This window comes from Petaurus breviceps, unplaced genomic scaffold (assembly GCF_028583685.1).
Source record: "Petaurus breviceps papuanus isolate PSGF00001 unplaced genomic scaffold, PetGlider_PUasm1.0 90925, whole genome shotgun sequence".
Taxonomy (NCBI): domain Eukaryota; kingdom Metazoa; phylum Chordata; class Mammalia; order Diprotodontia; family Petauridae; genus Petaurus; species Petaurus breviceps.
Genome location: NW_027187380.1, coordinates 13422675 through 13446589, shown reverse-complemented (window position 1 = coordinate 13446589; position 23915 = coordinate 13422675). Strand labels below are relative to the sequence as shown.

General features: G+C 43.3%; 2 protein-coding genes across 2 annotated transcripts in view; both read right to left on the bottom strand.

Annotated features, from left to right (window-relative positions):
• NAT9 (N-acetyltransferase 9) overlaps positions 1-23915 on the bottom strand; it is a 223891-nt gene that overhangs the window by 181712 nt on the left and 18264 nt on the right. The gene's annotated exons all lie outside the window — the stretch shown is intronic.
• LOC138152545 (fatty acid desaturase 6-like) lies at positions 6533-23198 on the bottom strand. Its single transcript, XM_069076481.1, has 6 exons — positions 22465-23198; positions 20739-20905; positions 12194-12374; positions 9797-9984; positions 8755-8934; positions 6533-6723 (listed from the first exon to the last, which is right to left on the bottom strand). The coding sequence occupies exons 1-6, from the start codon at positions 22934-22936 to the stop codon at positions 6574-6576; spliced, it is 1338 nt and encodes a 445-aa protein (XP_068932582.1). The 5' UTR covers positions 22937-23198; the 3' UTR covers positions 6533-6573.

Below are 23915 nucleotides of genomic sequence, written 5' to 3'. Positions count from 1 at the left end.
ACACACACACACACACACACACACACACACACTCTAATTCATTCCTATCTCTCTATGGCTCATGTCTATCTCCCTTCCTCTGTCTCTGTTTGATCTCACCTCCATATATATATATATTTAAAGCAATTGGGGTTAAGTAACTTGCCCAAGGTTACACAGCCAGTTTTGTGTGTGTGTGTGTGTGTGTGTGTGTGTGTGTGTGTGTGTTAAGTATCTGAGGCCGGAACCTATCCCGGGTCCTCCTGACTCCGATGCTCTTACTCACTTCAACACTTAGCCACCCCTCACCTCCATATATTCATTCATCTTTCTCTCTCCTGTTCCCATCTTCCCTCTCCCCTTATATTCAATTCATTCATACCTATCTCTTTTTCTCTGTCTCTACCACCCTTCATCACCACTGCTCCACACCTTCTCTCCATATATAGTATTTCCATTTCTCAGACCTTTCCCCCAATAGCTAGGTAGTGACGTGGACCAAATGGTGGACCTGAAGTCTGGAAGACCAGAGTTCAAATTTGGCCTTGGGCACTTCCTTTCTAGGTGACCCTGGGCAAGTTGCTTAATCTCTTTTTGCCTCAGTTTCCTCATATGTAAAATGGGGGTGATAATAAGCTCCTACCTCCCAGGAGCTGTTGTGAAGATCAAATGAGATAAAAAGTGTAAAATACTTAGCACAGTGCCTGGTCTATAGTAAATGCTATATAAATGTCAGCTACCCGTGTTTCCCTGATAATAAGACCTATCCCGAAAATAAGCCCTCCCCTTACTGTGTAAGATTCCTCTAAAATAAGCCCTCCCCCGAAAATAAGCCCTATTGAGATTGCTACTGTAGTGAAGGTGATCCCCTGCGCTACACGCTACATTACGGTACCCTCTGTATGCACTCTCCCCCCCACCGTGAAACGCATGCTGCGCTCCAAGCTGCATCCAATCAGAGCTGCAGCAGTGAGCACGTCATCCTGTTCTTCCCCAGTGATTTGCTTGCTGGCGCCATTGAGAGCAGTGCCGCGGAGGAGAGCTGAGGCAGGACAACATAAAAACCCGGTATGTAATCGGGAGTGAGGGGGAATGATGGAGGATAAAAAGGGCATGATGGAGGAAAAAAGAAGAACTCAGGGGGCATGATGGAGTGAAAAGAAGGACTGATGGTCATAATTTTATTATTCTGTCTGTTTTGACCCCCAGACATGAGTACAAAAAAGGAAGAGCTATACTGTTGAGTATAAGAAAGCAATTGTAGAGGAGTCACATGGCAAGAATCTTGCAGTTTTCTGTAAAGAAAAACTTTTGGATCTTCGAATGGTCAGAAAATGGAGAGCAGATTAAAATAACCTCAATCAACAGGTGGATGAGGGAAAAGGGAAAAAGCGCAGGTCTGGATCAGGTCAGCAGCCCTTATACCTTATCCTGACTTGGAGATCTTCATTGGTGAATGGATTGCTGACAGGAGAGCAAAGGCCTTGGTTGTGCGCAGGGCTGATATTCAAGCATTTGCCCTTTCAATGGCACCAGAGTTTGAAATGGTCTCAGAAGGATTCAAAGCATCACAACACTGGTTGGACGGTTTCCTTCACGGTATGAACTGTCCATAAGAAGATCAACAACACTGTTTAAGCTGGAAGATGCTGAAGTTATTAAACGTGCACTTGCATTCAAGTCCTTTATTGATAGGATCGACATTTCCAAGTACCAAACCTGCAATATGATTGCTATGGATGAAACTGCAGTGTTTATGGGACAAGGATCTCAAACAACAATTCATCACAGGGGTGCAACGTCAATCTACATTCCCACCACTGGCTATGAAAGTGCACGGGTCACCTGTGTTTTGGCAATTCGTTTGGATGGAAAGAAAGCCACACCTCTAATCATCAGTAAGGGCAAGAAAGATAAGATTGAACGTGTATCTGGCATTTACGTTCTTGAAACCGAAAAAGCCTGGTGTACACAAGCTGTTATAAGAAAGTGGGTTGATTTAACGCTTCCACTTGTTATGCGAGGTAACCAAAGAGGTCTGATAGTCTGGGATTCAGCCAGCACTCACCGCGCTAAAGAAATGAAGAACTTCCTGGCAGAGAGAAGAATAGATCAAGTAATGTTTCCTGCAGGAATGACTGCCTATCTCCAGACCTTTGATATTGCAATAAACAAGCCATTCAAGGACCATTTGCGCATGGAAGTCAATGACTACATTGAAAATAGAATGGAAAGAAATCAGCGTGGAAACTTTGTGAAGCCCTGTCTGCAAGAAGTCGTGACTTGGGTGAAGAAGTCATGGGATAAAATTACTGACAGCTGTGTCGCCAAGGCACTACGAGCAGGTTACCTGGACAAGACATATTCATTTAAAGAGAGCTATATTGCTGGACATGACAGATTGGGTCCACTTCTTCTGAAGGAAATGGAGGCGCAAGACATCCAGGACGGAATTCAGGGTATGGACACTTATGACAATGTTGTTGAAGAAGATGACATGATCATTATTGAATAAAGGTACATTTTTTGGTTCACATTTACCTGTTTATTAAAATTGCTGTCAATGTTCATTAAAATAAGCCCTCCCCTGAAAATAAGCCCTCTGGTGTTTTTCTGGCCAAAAAAATAATAAGACAGTGTCTTATTATCGGGGAAACACGGTATTATTATTTACTACACCTCCACTCACAGTCTATTATTTATACACACACATACACACCCACACACCCCTCACTCTCACTCCTCCCATGTCCATACCAGTCTACCCTCTCTATGGCAGATGTTCCACACTGTCATGTGTCACTTCCATATGCCCCTCCCCCACTTCTGTAATGGTAAGGGAATTTGAAGCTCTTCCCTGTCCTTTAAAGGCTCTCAAGTGGAACCCAACAGGGGGGGTTGATTGCGGGGAGGCTTGTTTTTCAGGAAGGCCCATACCTTTCGTTACTTTGTAATTAGGCAGTGGGTCAGGTCAGGAAGGTTGTAATGCCCTCTGACCCTGAAGAAGAGTATATGTACTCTGAGGTGAGGTTTTGCTTTGGGGTTCACTTATGGGAAGAGTTGTGTGATCTGGCCAGATGAGACTCTGGGTAGTCGTTGAGCCCCCCTGGCTTTGAAAACCCACGTGTTGGGGCTTCTCTCTCTGGTAACTAACTATGTATGTATGTAATTGTAATGGTCAGACAGCTAGAAGTCTGTTGGTCTGTTGAATTGTGTTATTTTCTCTGTCTGTAATTTTTGTTTGCTTGTAATTTCTGTTTATATTTTCTGAAGTTCAGGGTGTTGATTTTTTCCCCTGAACTAAATGAATTTTATGTGTATATATGTATATATTTTTATATATGTGCTTAATTAAAGATTATTGACTTTCCTTTAGTAAAGCAGATCAAAGAACATGTACTAGCTTCTCCTATAATGCCCCTAAATGGAGGGGCTTCTTTCCCTCTGACCCCTTCTCCCCAATCTCCAAAAAGCCCTGAAGTAGGGGTCAGAAGGCCTGGGTTCCAGCTTGGGACCGGCCCCTGCTGTTGCCGGGGTGCCGTCTGACAGGCAGGTCCCTCCACCTGGGACTCAGTTTCCCCACTGGAAGATGACGGGGAGGAGCAGTCTGGGGCTGAAGCTTCCCCCTACTGTGACCTCCGACCCCCTTTGATACATGTGTATGGAGGTGGGAGTCTGCAGCAAGAAGCTGCCTCCTCTACAGCCCAGCGCCAGCAGCACCAGCCCTAGGCAGGCAGGTAGGGCCAGGGACACCCTGCACCTGTGGGCTCGGATCTGCTGCTCAGATAACTCTCCGCCCTTCACCTCACGTCGCTCAAAATGCTGGAGTCTGAGCCCCGACCCCTCCTTCCTCAATCTCTCTGGGTAACCCCGCCCCCTTCTGGGATAAACCTAAAACTCTGGCTCCACCCTCCATCATTGTCGTTCGCAGTCCCACCCCCAGCTTCCAGAAGACCAGAGGAGACTTAGCTATACAAAGACCCGCCTTAAAGTTTATTAGAGCCAATCACTAGGCGCAATAGGAATAAAGGGAGGGATAACTTCCCTTTTCTTTCCCTGCGTCCCAAGAGGGGACCACAGCCAATGAGGAGCCAGCGTTCTGATTTACCCCGCCCCTTGCCTGGATTCCTGGAAATTGGGAACAAGGTAAATTTTCCCCGCCTTATTTAGTCTATGATTCCTCGAGAAGGTTAGACTGAATCCAGTAACAGCCAAGAAAAAGAACTCCAAAATTATCTGCCAGACAAGGGACCTTAGGTCCAGGCATTCTGTAACTGACCCCTTATCCTGGAACCTCAGAGGTCAGTGATTCCTTTGTTGCCCGTTCCCTGAGCTGATGAGCGGAAACAAGCACTTACTGAACACTTACTGGGCTCCTTCGGAGTGTTTTACAAACATTTCCCTGATCTTCACAACAACCCTTGGAAGTGGATAGTATTATTTTCCCCATTTTACACTTGAGGAAACTGAGGCAGACAGCCGTGAAGCTTGTTGCCCGTGGTCACACACTGCTACTAAAGTTGAATTTGTGTTCGGGTCTTCTGCGCCTCCTAGCGGCCAAGGTGGGGGGGGGGAACCACGTGTGACTGATATGAACAGGTATAGAACCAAAGACTCTGGTGTCCTACCAACCCACCTCCTCCTCTATTCTCCAGTAGTCAAATCAATAATCAGGAAGCATTGGTCACATCTTGGGGTTGTTTTAATCATTAGCCAGGACCATCTGACTGAGACCTTTTCTGACATTATTTATTTGGAGCCATTTAATTAACTTGCCTCCCAGTTCCCAAGGTTGCTGCTGATGCATCTACAAACCCACACTGACTCTAATAGTAATTGTTAACATGTAAGTAGCAGCTTTAAGATTTGGAAAGTGCTTTGTAAGTGTTATCCCACTTGATTATCACAACACCCCTGTCAGTCACTCTCTCATACCACCTTGCTGGCTCAATAATACCTCCACATCACAGCTGCACACTCCCATCATCCTTTTGATGGAAAGAGCTGCCCCAGCCCCTTTCTTCATCTCCATAAGAGAGAGGAGTGGAGTCTTGCTCTTGTAGATAACTTCTGAGATCAAAGATACCACAGCATATCACCCTGGGAGATGATATTCCCCTCTTCCAAGGCTGAGAGAATTTCCCTAAACCTCGGGTTGAATTTCTTTTTTTCCCCAAACCATAGTGCCCATTCCCCATCTGAATAATTAGAATTCCCCGCTCTGTTCTGTGGCTTATTTTCAAATAATTTCCTTTGAAATCCTAGAATAAATCCTAGCATACTTTTTAAGCCAACCTCCCAACTCTAAGAACTAACCATTTTACTTGGTGTATGACCATGTAACCAAAACAGTCTTGCATTCCCAACCCTGCAGCCAGTCCAGACCTGTCTAGTCTAAGTCTTATGGATGTCCTACAGCTCACTAGCCCCTTGGCCTCTCTTCTAGTCACCTATTCCCCTCCCTCTCCCTGTCCCATTCCCATCATTATACTTACAAGCTTCAAAGTATCACTTTTAAAGTATCACTGTTCTGTATTGTCATTGCCCTTGACCTGCGACCTTGCCTTCAACGTCTCCTTTCTCCCATTAACTAACTGTCCTATCCCTTTCTCCTCCTCTTCCTCTGTTTCCTACCTCCCCATCTCTCTCATTCCAAACCTTTTTCTTATCTTGCTTCCATCCCCAGCTATTTACCCCTACTATAAGCCTCTTCTCTCCAATAGATTATACTCTCCTAACATTTTTTTCTAAGTCCCAATTCAAAACTAGATTTTTTTTCTAGTGATCACCAAGATTACTCACAGATGTCTATTAGTTCCTACCCCTCTTTTCTACCTTGATTAATCTGATTATCCTTTGCCTTCAAATACTACCCAGATCCTAGACAGGTACCCTGAACCGTAGGAAATGCTGAGCCAATATCTTGGGTTGATTCTGGCTTGCCTAAGTTGGAGTTCCCACAACGTGTTGGCAATAACAGGCTTGAAGTGGAACTCAGTGACTATTATGTGGAGGGTCCCTTGAGAGCCCAGAGGCCCCAAGCTTCCTTCGTTTTCCTTTCTTACCAGATGCCTTAGCAAAGCCTATGCCCTCACTGACACTTCACAGTCAGAGTCAGAAGGGAAGACAATAGGAGAGGAGACAAGGGATCAGGCTGATTTGTCCTAAGATGAAGACGGTCTAAAGTATCACAGAGAAGAATACACCATCCCCAAAGAAGGATAGACCACCACTCTTCCTGCCTATTCTATGCCCAACTCAGGATAGTGCAAACAGACCGAAATGTTCTTTAGGCCTCCAGGGCATATACCCAGTTGTCCTCAGGAGAAGGTATAGTGCTGGATAACCTCCTACCCAAAATCCATCCCTCCCACCCCAAGATGGAAGGGTAAAAAAGTAGACATAGTATCCACCCAAGAGAAGCCCCCCCACCCCACCCCAGTGTACTCAGAGCTCCAGAGAGCAGAGAGAGATGCAGGCTTAGGTTCTAGGGTGATGTCTCTTGGTATGCTCCCAGCCAGAATAGAAGGATCTTGAGCCAGAACCTTGGTGAAGGCAAGGGGGCTGAGGAGACTTGTCAGTGAGGGAACGTCCTTACTGGAGCCCTACGAGGTCAGTGATGGGAGGGGCATGCACCATGAGCTCCTCATATCTGCTCAAGAAAAGCCAAAGTCTTGACAGGTAGGAGTCCTCATTGTATGGCAGATGGTTCCTTTGAAGGAACTTTGACACCACTGGCTTCACCTAGAAGAAGAGGAGTGAACAAAGACTAATAAGAGAGAGATGGTCTTTTCCCCAAAGGGGGACTCTTTCTCCAGTCACCCATTTTTTACAAGCTAATATCTAAAGCATCCAACTGTAGTTCAGAATCCAGTAAATGAGGGTGTTTAGTCCAGCAGTCAAAATAAAGGATCATAGGATCATAAATTTAGACTTGGAAGGGCCCTTGGAGGTCATCTAGTGCAACCTCCTTGTTTTACAGATGAGGAAAGTGAGGCCCAGAGAAGTTACGTGACTTGTCCAGGGTCACACAATGAGTAATACTGGCATTAAGTAATAAAATCAAGAGTAGAATCTGGCTATTGGATTATAAATCCAACACCCTTCACTGAAAGGAGTCATTTCCTTCAACACCCACATGAAGACTCTAGGACAAAATTATAAGAGGTCCCTGACATGATGGCACTATTTGTCCCAAATGCCAGAGGCACACCCGTAAGCTCCTAGGTCACTGAATTAGGGTAGCATGTCTAGAAGCTTCATTCTCTATTGTTCTCTTTCCTTCTTCTACTAAAACCAAACAGGACAGGTCATACTCTAGGCCTCCTTGACCTCAAAAGTCCAAGACAGAAACGGGCCATCTTTTATGCCCACTAAATAAACCAATCTAAGTCTCACATTTGGTAACTTCTCCCAACTTCCTTGGAGAACCACCAAAATAGTGTCTTGCACATAGTAAGCACAATTGAGAGATGTTTGTGCAAGTTGAATTTGAGACTGAAAACTATTGTGGCTGTTTAGCCCAAAGGAAAAGTGGGTTAAATTGTTTGAGAAATGGGCATATGGTGGAGTGGGGGGATGAACAAGCAGCATCTTCAGAACTATCTTTAGTATGTAAAGGGTCCTTAGGAAGGAAATGCTGACTACTTGTTTTCCATCACAACAGAGCTCAAATTAAAAGAATTTCCCTTCAGTTGCAACATGACAGTCTTGGGTTAGACCTGCCTCAAAAGTGATTAATTTCTGGGACCAATAGAAATCATGGAATTCATAATTCTAGAGATTTCAGGAAATTATTAAGTGTTGACTGTGTCATACACCGGGCGGAGTGCTTTATAATTATTATCTTATTTGATTCTCACACTACCCTGGAAAGTAAGTGCTATTATTATTCACATTTTACTGTTGAGGAAATTGAGGCAGACAGAAGTGAAATGACTTGTCCAGGGTCACAGAGCTAGTAAGTCTCTGAGTCCAGATTTAAATTCAACTCTCCTTGAATCCAGACAGTGTTGTATCCACTGACCACACAGCTGCTTGTTGGAAGATATTTAAGAAGAGGGCTGACGAGAAGCATGGGAAGACTCATATGAACTGATGCAAAGTAAAGGGAGCAGAAAAACAATAGACACAGTAACTATGGCAAGGTAGAAGAAAAGAGCAGCAATAACATCAAAAATAAAAACTAAATGTTTTGATGACCAAACTTGGTCCCAAAGAAGAAAAAAATTCCTCTCTCTTGTTTTTGCAGAGACGAGACCCTATGGGTGTAGGATATAAAGTCAAATGGTTGATGTGATGACTCATTTTACTGAACTGGTTTTTTTTCCTCTTTCCTCTTCAAAATTATTCATTAGAAATGATGGTTCTTTGGGAGAGAGAGGGAAAGGCTTTTTTTTTTGTGCACTCTTTGCATCCTTAGCACATAGCACCATGTTGGGCATGTATTAAGTGCTTAATAAATGTTTGGGATTGGTTGATATTGGAAACCCAAACAAAAGTATCAATACTTTTTTTACATGAAATAGTAGTTGATTTTCCACTGTGTGCTGACCCTCTCAAGAGGCAGTGAGCAGGACTAGCTCTAGAGTCCTGTGCCCTGCAGCTATTCCAAATGGATCAGTTTCTTATGTCCCCCTAACTGCTCTCCCCTGTCCCAACCCTGTTCTTCCCTGCCCCTAATTCTTTTCTCCCTCATCCCTAATTCTTTTCTTCCCTTCTCCTAGCCAATTTCTCTCCTGTCCTTAGTCCTTTTCTGCCTTATCCCTTTTCTACCTTTAGACACATGTTATCAGAGAGCCGGGGAAAGAGGTGATGTTCCACGTGGCAACTGATGAGGGAATGGCCGAATGTCCAGTCCAGGATGGGGTTTCGGGGCAGGTTGAGTACCCCAAGGCTCATCATGTGGATCCTCGGGGGCTTCTTATCCAAAGAGAACATGGGCAGCCCGATGTGCTACACACACAAAGAGACACATACAACCACACTCTGAGATTGTAGCCCTTTCCCAGCCTGAGGGAAGGCAGTGCTTCACACTGACTCCCTAGGCTTGGATGCTTTCCTTTGACTTGCTTTGGAGGATTCCCTTCTTGGAACCACAATCATCTGAGATTTCCCAACCTGTTCCTGAATTTGAGAGTATTTTTTAGTTGTTCTGAGTCCCCTAGTTATTCTTTCTTCCCACTTGACACCCATACCCACCCTGGAGACTTCTAACTCTACCTAGGATTTGTTTTCCAGAGTCCCCTAGAGCAGGCCTTCTTAAATTTTTTCCACTGAGATACATTTTCGACTTTTGGCAGTATTTGTGGTGTTGTGTGGCCTGAGGGCATGGGCAGTGCAAAGTGCACATGTTTTGTATTCAGAACCAAGGCTTCAGTAAAGTTGCCCAATGCAACACAGGCAAGCACTGCCAGAAACACCTCGGATTCATTATTCTTTTGATTTTGAATTAATTTCTGGTCCTTGCACTTGCAGAAACTTTTTACTGTTGCCAAATTTTTCATGACCCCAGTGCAGTCTCAACACACAGTTTAAGAAGTGCAGCCCAAGAGCAGTAATGTCAACCTCAAATAGAAATGGGGCCACTAAACCATACATAAAGATCCCTGCAAGCTAAATATTGAATTCATTTTAAAATGTAATATTATCTATTTTTATTTGTTTTCTTAAATATTTCTCAGTTCCATTTTAATCTGGTTCTGCTGTACTTGAGAGTGTTGCCAACAGCATGGGCAGGGTGTTTGGAACCTCTGCCCTAAAGAACACTTTCCTCCCACTGTCCAACACCTCAGGAAGTTGGCAGGGAAAGCCTTACCTGGAAGATGTTGATGTGGATGTAGGGGAGAGCCAACAGACCCCGGGTGATAAGCATGCAGAGAAGGGCAAACCCAGGTGACTGGAAGCCAGAGACTTTGATCAGCAGCCAGTAGTGAGAGAAGAGCCCCAGAGACATGAGGCACAAGGTCCGAAGAGCTATCCTAGGCTCCTCCTTCCTCAGCAGCCCTTTGGGAAAGAGGAGTGTGAGGAAGCGTGGTTGGTATCTTCTAAGCCCCCTCTAAGTTTCCAAAAGATAAGAATAGCAAGTAAAGACTAAAATGGTAGAATAGCAGATTTCAAATTCTAGAAGGAACCTGGGTGGTCATTTCTTCCACCCTATTCATTTTTCTCAGTGTGGATCATGTGCATGAATAGATGAGGTATTTGACTTGAGATCATAAAATTGAGGGTTTGAATTCCTTCACAGTCTAATTGTTTAGGGCAGCTAGATGGCAAAATGGATAGGGTGCTGAACCTGGAATCAGGAAGACTCATCCTCCTATGTTCAAATGTGACTTCAGATACTAGTTGTGTGACCCTGGGCAAGTCACTTAACCTTGTTTGCCTCAGTTCCTCATCTGTAAAAAGAGCTGGAGAAAGAAATAGCAAACTACTTCAGTTCCTTTGCCAAGAGTACCCAAAATGGGATGGAAAGGATTCAGACATGATTGAACAATAGCCACAATAAAATTTATTTTTAAAATGAGAAAATTAAGAGGAGTGACTTGCTTAAGGTTACACAGATAAAGTGACAGACCTGGGGTTCAAACTCAGGTCCTCTCCCTTCCCACCATATCCCACTAAGAGCCGAGGAGGATAGAACACAGGACTAGGAACAAAGAAGGTTCTACAACGAGTACCTCTATGACCTTGCACAATTCACTTAATCTCACTGGGCCTCAGTTTCCTCAAATGTAAAATGGAGGAGCTGGACTAGGCCATCTTTAAGACCATCTTCCTGCTTGAACATTCTCCAATTCCTTCCCAGGCTGGGGTGCCTTGTGGTTCATTTGTAGGATTTAGATTTTGAAGGGACCTTAAGGACCATACAATTCAATCCCTTCACGTTACAGGTGAGAAAGTGCAATGAAACCAAGTGATTTGCCCAGGTCCCAGGTACACACAGAGCTAAGATTTGAACTCAGGGCCTCCAGCTCCAAGCCCTCTCTGCTCATAGGACTCTACCTGATGCACTTAGTAGATTAAGGGATATTTAAAGAGGCTGAGGCAAGGTAAGGAATTCAGCCCTGCTACAGTCCATAGAATATATAGGCACATTATTAAAAGGCCATAGAGGCTATTGAGGGTTTTTTCCTCTATCTCTGGCCCTCAGCCCAAAGTACAGCTCAGAGTCATCAGGGAGTTCTCCAAGTTGGTATGTAAAGACAGTTAGGTGACCATTGAATTGAATGTTGGCTTTGGAGACAAGAAGACCTGAATTCAAATCCTGTCTCAGATACTTGATAGCTGTGTGACCCTGGGCAGTCACCTAACCTTTGTCTATCTCTGATTCCATATCTATAAACCTCACAGGGTTGTTGTGAGGACCGAATGAAGTATTAAAAAAAAAACACTTTGGGGGCGGCCAGGTGGCTCAGTGAGTAAGAGCACCAGCTCCAGTGTTGGGATGACCTGGATCAAATCTGGGCTCAGATACTTAGCACCACACCCAGAAATAACTGACCGTGTAACCCTGAGCAAGTTACTTAACCCTGATTGCTTTAAAAAAAAAAACCAAAACACTTTGCAAACCTTATAGTGCTACATAAATGCTGGTTGTTATTTATTTATTAATTATTCCTCCACCTGATATCTATGCCTGATATCTAAATCTAAGCATCTTTATTGCTATGGAGCATTACACATAAGTACCTTCCTCCAGGTAATAATAACTTACATTTATTTCCATAGCACTTTAAGGTTTACAAAGAACTTTGAACATATGAACTTTATAAGATAAGCATTATAAATATTGTCATACCAATGGAGCATGGGAAAACTGAGGTTCAGATAATTTAATGTTGTGTCCAAGGTCACATAGCTAGCATATTGTGGACCTGAGATTCTCACCTGGACTCCTGATCCCAGAGCCAATGCTCTTCCTATCATACCATTCACTCAACATCCTGCCACAGCATTCAAAGGCTCTTAGCCCACCCTGCCTCTTAATATGAGGCCAATAGTCCCTAAGCTTTTGACAGGGTGAACTATCTGTCTATCCTACCTGAACTATGAATAAGACCCAGAAGTCTGGGCTCCCAATCTATTACATAAGATGCCTCCTTGAAGGTGGTAGGGGAAGGGAGAAATGTGGTATTCCTTTTCCAAGGAGGTTCCTTAATTCTGCTCAAAATGTGCCCTGGGAATTTTAGGACTGGTCCTGAGAGGTACCCACCAAGTGCCACCAGAGGGGTGATGACGGGTAACATCAGTGGAGCAAAGAACATGTAGACATATCGGTTCAGGATGGGCACCTTCCATGTACTTGAATCCCCCAAGCCCACCACATTGGTGTAACCATGATGTAACTTCACATGGCCATGTGTGGCCTGTTCAGCTGTAAACGAAGTGCACACCTGAGGAGTATAAGAGTAGAGACGCGAAAGAATAAGGATTCCAGGAACATTGGCACAGGAATAGAAGATCTTCTTGGACACAGGCTAACACATGGGTGCTTTGCTTTAGGACCACCTCCCAACCCCTCCAAACCTACCCAAGAATGTTTCCATTTACAGTCAGCTTCCCATTATGCACATGAATAAAGAGGATTATGATGGCAAATGTATTTTTCTCCTAGCTTTTCAAAGCAATTTGTGATTTCCCTAAAGCATCTTTACTGTCCTAATTCTTTGAACTCTCTGTGTCTGTGTCAGTTAAAAGGCATGGTGGACCCTGAGTGTTCTAGGTGGCAAAGGTAGCCAATCTGGGATTGAAGATGTACATGGACCATCCACAAAGTCAACAAACCATGGGGTAATTCATTGCATAAATCACACAGCAACAGAGATGGAAATTTGGTGGAATTCTCTGCAGATGGATGGGAACAGAGAAGGGCGGAAGGAGAGACCCCCTAGTACTCTTTAAATAGAGGAAGAAGTCTGAATGCATGGTAGGAAGTTAATGCTTTCCTTATATGCAAATATTTGCAAAAGTTACAGAACATAGTACTCCCTAGAAGCTTTTATCTAGGCCAATAATTTTTATTTATATCAGATTTACACTCCTGCCCATCTTCAAGAGGAATTGAGGGGGGTTTACTCTTTAAAACAGAATGCATGTCCCAAGCACTAATAGAATAATGCAAATTAAAAGAATTCTGAGGTTTCACTTCACTTCAAGTAAATTGGCAAAGATAAGAACCAGCAATGTGGGAAGGAGACGGGCACACTGATGCACTCTCGGTGGAGCCATAGAGTGGTCCGACCATTCTGGACTTCGATTTGGAATAATTCAAGAAAAGTGACTAACACTTTCATACATTGTGATCCATTGATCTCACCATATTCCCCAGGAAGTTAGAGACAGAAACAAAAATATAACCTAGACCAAAATGTTCACAGACACACTCTTTTTGGTAAAAGAGCCAGAAATAAAGTAGAGGTGCCCTTTTGGGGATGTCTGGAAAACCAAAGTAGAGGAATGTAATAGAATATTATTATACACTGAGAAGGATTCTGGAAATTCTGGGAAGACTTATATGAGTCGATTTAGAGCGAAATAAATAAGAAAACAGGATAAACAAGTACTTCAGCATGAACAGATTCCTAAAAGAAAGTTGAACCCTGAAAAATGATAAAAAGCAATGAAAGTCCTGGAAAAGAAATCATTTATCAACCTTCTCTCTCTGATAAAACGGTGGGCAGCTATCAGGACAGCATACTGACCATACGTTGTCAGGTCATCTCTGTCTTGGATATTTTTGCTTAATAATTTGTGTGTGTGTGTGTTTTTGTCACAAGAGATGGTTAAATCTGGAGGGGTAGGTGGGAAATGATCATGATGTAAAGACAAAAACCATCAATAAAATGCATTTAAAATAGAAAACAATACATTTAGGGACAAAACAGAATAAAAGCTCTCTAGGGATACCAACCACTTGAGATGTTTGAACTGCTATGGTTGAGCACCAAATTTTGCTCTAAATTTTCTGCCAGCAAAAACTAAAAGAGAAACAAATTAGGTTACATAGTTTTAACATTTTCTATTTGCACTGCATTTCCTGACAAGAGAAAGCATTCAAATTAATCTTACATTTTTTCTCAAACTAAACCCAAGAAGCTTTTGTTTTGTACCAAAAAAGTATTCTGTAACAAAATGGACAGTATTGTAACTGTGGTTTTACAGAGGAGCCAAACATTGTGATAAGACCAGTGATTCTTTTTGCCAGCTTTCCAAAAGGTGGAATTTCTGAAGGGATCTAGATAAAGCCTTAAAAGTCAATTGATGTCTGTGCCCTAGGCAAGGTCGGGAAAATTGTGATCCTGAGTGTGATAGTTCACTGGAGGCCTCAAGCCTTCACATGTTAACATGTGACTGTGCTTATCACAAAATAAATAAAAGTTATCATGCCTGACTTTGACCTTGTATCTAAGAGGAGTGTGGTAATGTAATAGAGATTTGGACCTGGAAAATGGAATTTTCTGACTTTAAAAAATGCTTGTAAATAAAAATTAATATTCAGAAACAACCTTTTTTGTACCTTCCCATAGCTAATATTACATCCAAAATAACCACCTAACTTGCCTATGAAATAAAAGCATTTTCATTGTACATTAAAGTTTGCAAAGCCTTTTGTATATATTTGATCCTCAAACAGTGCTATGAGGTAAATACTATACTATGAGGTAAGTAGATAGAACACATTCCGCCCCCACCCCCAAGATAAGGAATCTAAGATTAAGAAAGTTTATTGACTTACCAAAAGTCACATAGCTAGCAAATATCCATTTGGAACTCAGGTATTCCTGACTCCAGGACTCCTGACAGGTCCAGATCACTATTTATTACATCACCACACTCCTAGATGCTAGGTCAAAGTTAGTTCAGCATCTCCTAGCGAAAACCTTTTAGAAGATAATTCTCATGGCAGTCTATAGAAATCCTGGCAAATATGTGTGTGAACACATGCTTACATATGCACACATATACACATAAACATGCAAATATACATACATACACATATCAGCTTATATGAAGGGTTAAAATGATGGTCCTAACTATAGGCTGGGCGCTGGACTTGTAATTTTCACTGGTATTGCCTCTGCCAATGCAAGTTGGCCCCTTCTCTGCAACATCAGAAATTTCTTGCATCTATCCTCCTCTCTCTACATACGTGGTTACCTTTCTATTTCTGCCTCCTATCAGGATGATTATAATGGCCTCCAACTGGTCTCTCTGTTTCCTATCCCTCTCCTCCTTAATCCAACCTTCCCAAAACTTCCCAAGTAATCTTTCCAAGGTATGGGTCTGATCCTGTCACTCCTTCACTTGGAATAAAAAAATTAAGTGGATTTCTATTGTCTCTAAGATAATAAATAAAAAAAATAATGATAAAATGCCTTTACCTTGGCATTTCAGGCTCCTCATAATTTGGTTCCAACATTCCTTTCCAGGTTTATTTCACATTCCTCCCTATTCAAATACTCAACATTAGTGTCTGAAATCAATAAACTCCCTTCAGCATTCTCCCACAGACCTTTTTTCCAAGGCAGTTTGGTGGGGGGAGTTCAGTATGCCAGGCTTTCTCTCTCCCTAACTCTGCCAGTTTGCTTTACAGCAGTGGTGTCAAACAGCTAGAAACAGGGGCCCCTAATCTGTAAAGATTCCTGTAGACTACATATGGACTTAGTTTTAAAATGTAATGTTATGTATTGACTTACTTTGTTAAAAATTAAAGTTTCAGAATTGGAAATTAAGGGGGTGTCCATCAATTGGGGAATGGCTAAACAAGTTGTGGTATATGCATGTTATGGAATATTATTGCGCTATAAGAAACGGGGAGCAGGCGGTCTTCATATTTACCTGGAGAGGCTTAAAAGAACTGATGCTGAGTGAGAAGAGTAGAATCAGGAGGAATTTGTACACAATTACAGACACAACGTATGTGTGATGACCAACTTTGATAGACTGGACTCTTCTCAACAATGCAGGGATATAAGTCAATCCCAAAAGACGCATGATGGAGAGAAAAACGTGCATCCAGGGAAAGAACTAGAAAGAACTAAATTTATATCCAGGTGGAAGCAAAATACCTGATCTTTTTCATTCTCTTATTTGATTTTATGTCCTCTTTACCATTTTTCATTCCAGCTGGTACAATCCATCCTTATAACCTGACCATTGTATAATGTGAAAGTATTTACAGATCCTATACTTGATTATAAGATGCCATGGGGGGGAGGGGAAGGAGGGGGACAAAATGTGAAATTCAAGGAATTGTGGAATTGAATCCTGTAAACTAAAAGGAAACAAACAAATTAATAAATTAAAAATTGAATTAAAAAAAAAAGAAAAAAAAATTAAAGTTTCATCTGGTTCAGGCTGCACTCGGCCACATGCTTGCCACTTCTGCTTCAGAACAAGGGCTCCTAATGTGGAATTTGTGAACTTGCTTAATACACTTTTGTCGTTGTTCAGTCGTTTTCAGTCATGTCCGACTCTTTGTGACCCCATTTGGGGTTTTCTTGGCAAAGATATTGGAGTAGAATGCCATTTTCCTCTTCAGCCCATTTTATAGATGAGAAAACTGAGGCAAACGGAGTTAGGTGACTTGCCCAGGGTGACACAGCTAGGAATTATCTGGGGTTGGATATGAACTGAGGTCTTCCCACCTCCAAGCTTGGCACTCTATCCACTGTGCCACCTAGCTGCCCATTTAATAAGTTCGATGGCACTATATAAAATGCTAGCTATTATAATGATCATGGCTGAAACTCCCTTATAAAGATTTACTCCTTTCAAGATTCAGCTCAAATTCTACTTCCTCCATAGATTCCCACCCAAATGAAAGCATTCTCTTCCTCCTCAAATGTTCCTGGACCTCTTTGGATCTCTCTTTGGTCTTATCATTCCCAACATTGAATTATCATTAGTTGTGTATATATCACAATTTCGTCCCATAGTAGAATACAAACTCCATGAGGGTGGGAACATTATCATTCTTGTACCTAACCCGGGTGCATGATGATGAATGCTTCAAAAATATTTGTTGGATTGAATAAGTCCAGGCATAAAGACAGCTCCAAAGAGTCACCAGAACAAATGTTTCCAGTTATAAATGGTGTCTAATTTATTCACATCCTCCATTCCCTGAGGGTTAAGAAAGTGGGTGGGGAGCTATATAATGGAAGGCCTCTTTCCTTAAACTTCATTCTCAGGTGGTTTCAAGTCTCTGTGAGATTTTTGAGAAAAAAGGCGTTATAGGGAGACTAATGTTTATATTACCAGAATCCTATTTGTACCAGCTAGCCTCAAGGAGAGATGTGGACAAGATGAACCTTTCTATCAGGAAGGAGTTTATCCTTTTTGAGATCATAATGCAATAAAAATTACATTCAATAAGGGGCCATAGAAGCATAGATTAAAAATTAATAAGGAGCTTAAAAGGACTATTACTGTTTAGTACTTCTCCAATCTCTATCTCATCTTGCAAGTCAAGAATATATCTAAAATTAGGATTGTTCCCAAAGGACTTCAGGATAGAAGTTTCCTTTCCCTACTAACAATGCCTGGCACATAGTAGATGCTGAATATTTTTTAAAAATTGATTGATCGATTACTGTGTGCATGGCACTATGATTGCTGCCATAAAAACGAAACCAAAATAGTCCCAGCCCTCAGAGAACTGGCATTCTGTTCTAGGGGATACATGTGTAAACAGATAAGCAAATATGAGATAATTTTAGGAAAGGCTTCAGCAAGTCCTGGCACATGAAGCTGAAATTCTAAGAGGAAGCTGAGGAGGGAATGCATCCCAGGCATGGAGAATAGTTGGTACAATGGCACAGAGATGGGGTAATGGGATACTGCTGGGGACAGCAAAGTTATGCTGGAACACAGAATATGTAAGGACAAGGAGTGACGGAAAAAGTCTTGAAAGATGAAGCTGGAGCTTTACCTGGCAGAGATTTGCAGCTATTCATTTATATCTCACTCTTCAATTGGTCACTAGGTGGCGCCATAGTGAACAGAGTGCTGGACCTGGAGTCAGGAGGACCCGAGTTCAAATAGAACCTCAGACATTTACTAGCTTGTGTTATCCCTTGGTGAAGTCACTTCACCTCTGCCTCTTTTTCCTTAACTGTAAAATGGGGATAATAATATCCCCCTCCCAGGGTTATTCGAAGGGTCAGATGAGATAATATTTGTAAAGCCTTTATCCCAGCACATAGTGGGTGCTTAATAAATGTTTGTTCCCTTCCCTTTTCATTTAACAATAGAAGCCCAAGTATTCTGAGGTTGTGGTTGGTCTCTAGCCTGTTGAGTGAGAGAACTAGTACCCATCCATGGGTCTCCAGGGTGGGAAAGTCACTAAAATGGATCACCTCTACTATCTCCTTGGAGGTTTACCTCAAAAATGCAGGGAGAAAAGCAAAACAAGAGAGGAGGGGGAGAGCAGCATATGGTCATCTACTCTCTTCCCCTTTTGAATGTGATTGCACTAGTTAACTCTCCAGCTGTAGTTTTTATAAAAATAACAACTCACACTGTGCCTATGATTACTGTTCACTGCTAAGAATTCAGCTATGATGGCTAATCATTTGCATAACACTTTGCATCTTTATATTATCTTATTTGGCCTCTATAACAACCTTCTGAAATGGAGTATGGGACAGTGGATAAAATGCTAACCTTGAAGCCAGGTTCAAGTTCTATTTCTTACACATATAGGTTGTGTGACCTTAGGCAAGTCACTTAACTTCTCAATGCTCAAGATAACTCTCTAAAGCTGTAAGGTGCTAAACTATAGGTAGAGTATATACATATATACTTATGTATGTTTGTATATATAAATATATGCATGTGCATATATGTGTGTATGTATACATATACATATATAGACACAGACATATACACACTATCTATATATGTGTGTATATATGTGCATATACACACACACATATACCCAGGGAAAGTTAGGAGGTGCAGTGGATAGACTGCCAGGCCTGGAGTCAGGAAGACCTGAGTTCAAATCTGACCTTAGGCTTTTACTAGCTGTGTGACCCTGGGGATGCCATTTAAGCTTGCTTGCTTTAGTTTCCTCCTCTGTAAAATGAGCTGGAGAAGGAAATAACAAACCACTAGAATATCTTTGCCAAGAAAACCCCAAATAGATTCATGAAGAGTCAGACACAACCAAAAGAAATGAACAACAGCAATAACATATAGGTACACAAATATATGTGGAATTTCTTCACCATTATTACATATGTATGTATTATATTACGTATACATATATAGTATTTCTTCACCCAGGCATTCCCTATGAATGAAAGCACAGGTCTAGTTCCTGTACCTAATACCCCTCTTAGCAGGGGTGTGCTGGTAAATGTTGACATCCTGCTTTCCAGGGGGGAGAAATTACACACAACACACTTTTAAGTTTAATCTGCCTTGTTAATATTTTCTCCATCACTTTCTTAAGTCAAGACAATTTTTACAACAATAATAAATCAAGCCTGGATTTGTAGCATTTTCTGAAGGCATCACAGTAGAGTGGTTTACCTGTGGCCTTAGCAAATAATGGAACCGTGGCTCAAACCCAGGTTTACATATTCCTAGTTCTCTGCTCAGACCACTTTTTAAGCCTTACTTCCTTTGGCCTCTTAGAAGGATGAATGTCTCTATGTTCAGGCTTAAATAATCAATATTCATATTTATTTGACAGAGCAAGAAGAGAAGCAAGGTGTCCAGGTAAAAGGCAGCTAGGTGACACAGTGTGTAGAGTAATGGATCTGGAGTCAGGAGGGCTTGAGTTCAAATCTAGTCCCAGACACTGAACTCTGAGCAAGTCATTTCACCTCTGTCTGCCTTTGTTTCCTCATCTGTAATATGGGAATAATAAGAACACCTGCATCCCACAATGGTTTTGAGGATCAAACGATATAATATTTGTAAAGCATTTTGCCTACCTTAAAGCGCTATATAAATACTAGTTATAATAATAATTATTATTATATAGAAGAGTGTTAGATAAAGAGTGCAGAATGTTAGTTTAGTAGAAGTCGAAGACACAGAAAGAACTTGTTCAAAGAGCAAGGGAATCTTAGCCAGGAATGAGCTAAATGTAGATCTGGTTTGGAAACCTGGTGATCTCTACCTTCAGTGTCTGTAATTGCCAACCTGGATAAGTTTTATAACCTCAAAAATCATCAGCCTCAAGATAAAATAGTTTTTGTTCCATTTAAGACAGCTCTCCTGAGAGTATTTCCTTGCCACCACAAGGAAAGGATAAGAGCGTCATGATGCCCAAATTGAAGTCAAACCTTACACCCTCAGGAATTAGTATCAAAGGAAAGTAGGAGGTCTACCAAGTTGGATCTTTCCCCATGACACCCCACTTGCAAAATTATGAGGCAACACCCCATAAGCTGCAGTCACAGGAGGGGCATGTCACGGGCCTGGACATGCCAACTGGGAGGCCCTGGTAAGAGGAAGAAGCTCCTAGTGGCTATTAGCCCAGTGTCACAGAAAGAATAGCAACTATACTAGAGTTAAACAATCTCAAAGTATCTACATACATAAGTCATAGAGGTAGAGTATATCCACATCACACACACCACAATTAATACACACACACTTTATATCTTCATCCCACACTTAGTCATGTGCACATGCAGCTGGAATTGCTCAGACTCATCCATGTTAATACATTTTCTTGCATAACTGAATTCACACAGGCTATCCTATGTATAGTCCCAGAAGCCCAGTTCTCTCCTTACTTCCACAAAGAAGAGCACCCAAAATCTGCTCCAGTGTTTGGACTCGCTGAGGGCACCATGGCTGGCCAGATGGCTACCCTTGACTGTGAATGTGTGATGCACCATTCCCAGGATGATGATCCCTAGGACAAAGACCAGGGTACTCTGGGATCGAAGACACAGGAATCCTGCATGAGAGTGGTGAAAAATGAAGGTGGGGGAACAAAACATGAGATCAGGATCAGTTTGAGGTTTCAAGACCCAAGAACAGAGAGCTAGAAGCAAAGGGCTCAAATTCTGCCATTGTCATCAGTGCCCAACCAGGTAATCTCACTTCCTCCAACCCTCAGGTTCTCTACTGGAGAGAGGAAAACTTCTTTATTAAAAGGATTCTTTGCTCTAATCCCACTCCAGCTTCTATGTGCTTTCCACCTCTCCCTGAAGAGCAGAACTTCAAGCTGGGGGGAAGAGAGGGAGGTGGTGAAATAAGTACTTACTCAGGGGCAGTGAGTGATATCAGTCTCCAAGATTCCTACATTTGAGCTGGAAAAGATGTCAGATATCACCAAGCCCAACTGCCTCATTTTACAGAAAAGGCAACTGAGGCACAAAAAGGTTAAGTCAATTGCCCAAGGTCATACAACACAGTAGTGACAACATCAGAATCAGAACCCAAGTTTCCTCTGCTCCTCAGCTTTGGACATGCACTCTGAATGTCCTCCCTCTCCAAAATAACCCAAGAATATAAGGAGTAAGCATGGGGTGGGGGTGGGGGGGGAATCAGTCTGCAGGATCTCCACCAAGGAGACAGTAGGGTTACCATCCTGAACGCCACTTCTCCACCAGCAAGAAAAGATAGTATCCAGAGATAATTCTGTTGAGTCCTGGATCCTAGATGTAGCGTCTCTGATTTTACCAGATCCCCAGGTAAACATCCTTCCTTCTTACCATTTCTCCTCATTTCCTTCACCCTTTCCTCTGAACCTCCTCTCTGTCCTCTTATCCTATAAGATTCTCCATCCATTTTCCACCTCCTTCCCCTTCCTGCATGCACCCTCCTTTCCTTATCTCTTTCTTACCTCAGCCTACCAGTCCTGCTTAATATCCCCACCCGACTCCTCTCTAGAGCAGTTGACCTCTCAGGGTCATATCCAGACTCAGAGAAGAGGGGAACCTGGTCTCAGCCCCTGCCCCTCATGCTCAGTGACCCCTAGGAGAAGCCCGGACACTTTGGAACCTATGGAGGACAAGACTACAAGCTTAACTTCTGATCCCGGACCTCTTCGTCCTTCCCAATCCCTCCCCGCCAGGCGTTCAGTGAGGGCTGACGATTCTTTTCCCAGCCCCCAACTTGGACTGGAAGATTTGAGAACAGGTCGGCCCGAAACCCGCAGCGACTGCAGCTATATTTGCTACTCTGCCTGTTGGTCTCGCTCAGACCAAAGGAAATTGGAGCTACAGAGAAAGGGTCACCCCAAAGTCCACCCCAGGAGCATTTCGCTAATAAAGTCTCCCTTCCTTCCCCTCTCCCCACAGTCCAACCCAACCTTCGAGCCTCTCTTCTCGTTCTCCCCATACCCCTTCTCCCCACCCCTCGAAAAATACTAAGGCTGCTTTAACCCCTTTGGGGCCTGACTCTGCAAAACACCGTGACCTTCCCTTCCCCCACGGCGCCTGGAGAATCCATCCGATCCTCCCGGGATCCTGGCGCTGGGCCCCAGCGCAGGTGGTGCCTCAGACTTCTCACCTAAGGGTAGAGCAAGGAAGTTAAGAAAAAGGATGAACCAGTCCAGGCCATGCCGCTCCCACCAACTACTTGCCGTCACCATCTCCTGGACCAGCGCCTCCAGTTCGCCCATCAGCATCCCCTCCTTCCTGACCCCTGCATGAGCAGGATTACTGCAGCTGTCATTGCAGGCTGGGGACTCTGGTGTACTGGTTTCATCTGCAGTCTTTTGGCTGGAACCCAGGCTCCCCGAGACCCTTCTCCTTTCCTCGGGTTCCATATCCCACATGCGGACGCCGCACACTGGCGTGAAAAGAAGTTGGAGGAGGCACAGTGGGCTCCCACAAGAAGGGCTAGGTGAGCACCGGAGCTGCTGAAAGGCAGGGAAAGAGCGACCAAAGAGAAGTCTGGGTATAGCGTCTGGCCAGTGGGCCACCAATACTGGCACCACAGCTGAGAGCAGAGGAGCCCGGGAAAGAGGCAAGACAGGCATCCGAAATGGGGCGGGAGGCGGGCATAGGGGTGGGACTACTGCTTGGGAGCCGAAGAGTTTGGGGCTTGGGAAAGGTGAGAAGAATAGAGAGGCGGAGTCAGATGCGAGGCTAGGAGACTGTTCCCGGGAGGAGGACAGAGCCTGACCTGCGGGTCCCAGCCTGTTCTCCCTCCACCCCAGTTCTCCCCTTGGCTTGTGAGATAGTAATTGGTCGAAGGAGAGATGGGGAGACTGGTGATTTTGAATAGAAAGGCACCATCTTACATGTCTATCACCTGGGAGCCCAGAGGAACCATCTTCCAACCCTCTGGGAACATGCGAAGCTGGGGGGGGGGGGGGTACAGAGACAGATCTGTACCCAACGGTACAAGAAGGGCAGGACACTAGAAGCTCTCCAAATTCCATGAACACAGATAGGTGGGCGGCAGAAGGAGCCTGGACAAAAGAGATACCTCCTGCGAACTTCTCAAAGTTCCCTCTAATGCTAGCTCCTCTTCTCAGCAGTCTTGAAAAACAAACACAGACAATAGCAACAAAGTCAGAATCTGGGTCAAAGATGAAGAGCAAGGACAAACTGAGAGGCAAAGTCAAAAACCACTCTGAGGACAAAATGGACTAATTCCATAGAGCAAGTCTTCCTTAAGTTCCCCCAATGCCACTGGGGAGACAATTCAAGGGACCAAACCATTTCAGCTCCTTCTTTCACTCACCAATAATAACCCACCTTCCCCAAACTATGGACAATGCAGAATCCCCTTCAGGTTGAAAGGTACGTGTCCTCTATCCTAGGCATTGAGTATGTATATTTCTTGGATAGTTTCCATCTGGGGTAAACTGGGGGGGGGGGGAGGAGACCACCGACACCACTTTGGGAGTAGGGAAGAGGAAAGTTAGCTTTCCAGAGCTTTAAAGCCAATTGGCATTTGGAACAGGGAAGGATTTGCCAGCATTGGTGATCAAAAAGAGTCAAGCTGAGCCT